This window comes from Triticum urartu, unplaced genomic scaffold (assembly GCF_003073215.2).
Source record: "Triticum urartu cultivar G1812 unplaced genomic scaffold, Tu2.1 TuUngrouped_contig_8717, whole genome shotgun sequence".
NCBI classification, from domain to species: Eukaryota; Viridiplantae; Streptophyta; class Magnoliopsida; order Poales; family Poaceae; genus Triticum; species Triticum urartu.
The window spans coordinates 7,543-9,663 of record NW_024119694.1 but is presented as its reverse complement, the minus strand read 5'-3'; the positions used below and the strand labels follow the sequence as shown (position 1 = coordinate 9,663).

Sequence of the window (2,121 nt, the reverse complement as noted above, 5' to 3'; positions counted from 1 at the left end):
TAATTAACTAGAAAGGGGATCTTTTTTGGTCAGTTATATATTTTTGGCCTGAATTAAGAGACGTGACAAGAGCTAATTACTTGTATCCTTCCCTTTGTTTGGCTGCAGCCTTTGTGTCTCCCATACTTTATACATATGGAACCATCCCAGCATATGCTGGCCCCTTCAGCTTCTTGCAGATCTTCTCCATCAAAGTCATGGAGAATGAAATGTGGAGAATCAGGTGGCCAGTGGAGGTATATGGCTTCATTGCCGCTCGAGACAATTTGGATCGCAATCGCAACCTTCTGTTCAGCCAGACAAGGGATGACCCCCAAATTCTCACTCAACAGGTAATTTTCTTCTTCTTAATTCTCATGCTGCCGTTACTAACTTAACATAATCTAGTATTGTCCTCTGCACCTGTGTGTCTTTTCCGTACTAAGGTAAGGTTATCTTCCTCATCCAGACTTGACCTGTATCTCTAGACACAAGGCCATGCTAAGCAGCCTCTTGGCTGCCTACATATGGGTGCAGAGGAGATGTTTGGTCGCTTGTTAATCGGGTTTCATTTTCAAATTTAAAATACAAATAATGTTTTGGAATAAATACATCCTACTCTGTCAACTGTTTAACAGTATATAATTTCAACCATGAACTACCAAAGAGCCTATTGTGCGTCCTCTGCCTATTAAAGTGTGAGCGCACAACTATAGGCTGAATCCACCCCAGTTTTATCCAAGGTGGTGGTACCTGTGTTGCTCAGGCATGGACACATGGATCTGATTTAGGATTAAGCCGTTTAGGTGTCCCAAGTGTCAGTCAGGCATGAACAGCAATCTCAAATCCAAAAAAGGGAAAAAGACGCGGGTGTCTGAGTGCTGGCAGGTGTGGTTGTCACAACATTGTGTAATTGTGAAAAGAAACTGACTTTATAGGGTGGTCAAGTACTAATTTGGATATGTAACAAATGATGCTTGCAGGATTCATTTTTGCAGTTGACTGGCCCGCGCCGCCCAATTGCGTTGATCGACCCTGTTGTCTTTGAGATTCAACTAAAAGTGAAGGGCACAGCAGAGTGTGAAGATGAAACATTGATGGATCGAGCGTTTGAATATGGATATGGTTTTGGAGAATATGGTGAGCTTGCCCGTCGTCCTTGGGCTGGTAATTTTTGCACACTAGAGATCACCTCTGCGCTACTTTCCAGAACGGTTGCAGCCACTTTCATCTCCGCTGATGTTATTAAAGGGTCATGGCCTGTTGATTACAGAGGTCGTGTGGTTGCCCGTACTGCTGACATAGATGAGGATTTTGTGCTGCTTGATTCCGGAGAAGGACGTCTGCAAGTGAATCCAGACGGTCGTATTGTCCTTCAAAGGGGTGTTGTCTGTGTGGAACATGAGGGAATGCTCACAGTTTCCGTGGAAGCCTACTCAGAGGCAGGTACTTGTCGTGCAGATTGTGTTGAATTCAAGCCCCAAAAATCCCTCACAAGTGATGGTACTTGCAACCTTGGTTTCTGCACGGTGCAGTTTATTGTTGGTTGGTCCCCCATGGCAAGAAAGTATGATATGATGTACGATGGCAACTGAGTTCAACTGCATCGGTTTGTCATCCCCATCCCAGTAGCATGCCGTAGATGTCCAGCTAATTAACTAGTTATGATTGGTCAAGTGTGCAAACTGTTTAGAAATCATGTTATGTCTAGCGTCCAGACTATTTAAAGGCCATGTCATGTTTGGTGAAGTGCCAAGTGGCACACTATGGTTCAGCTTTTGGCAAACCACTCATATATTAGCAGGTGCGGCCAGTCTCTGAAGCTTTACTTTGCGTTTCCATCCCTTCTTCGAATTGACCAGCTCCTCTACTCAAGCATGCACTCACTGCTGAAATTACACTCTAAGCCGAGCGCTTTTCTTGGAAAAGGTATCTTTGTCGAGAGGTGCTCAGCGCTTTTCTTGGAAAAGGTATCTTTGTTGAGAGGTGCTCTCGGCAAAAATGGATTATCAGCCTCGTTAACAGTAATATCCACTTAGAGCAATTTGTATACTCTATAAGGATCACATACATAACAACAAACTCACAAAAGCATGATATATGGTCCAGACAAGCTTCATATGAACAACAAACTCACAAAAG

The 2,121-nt window shown here is 43.7% G+C and overlaps 1 protein-coding gene across 1 annotated transcript; it reads left to right on the top strand.

Moving 5' to 3' along the window:
- The first annotated feature begins 6 nt into the window (after positions 1-6).
- LOC125531987 lies at positions 7-1,807 on the top strand. Its single transcript, XM_048696171.1, has 2 exons — positions 7-332; positions 963-1,807. Exons 1-2 carry the CDS (start codon positions 198-200, stop codon positions 1,572-1,574), a joined length of 747 nt encoding a protein of 248 aa, XP_048552128.1. The 5' UTR covers positions 7-197; the 3' UTR covers positions 1,575-1,807.
- The last annotated feature ends 314 nt before the right edge of the window (positions 1,808-2,121 follow it).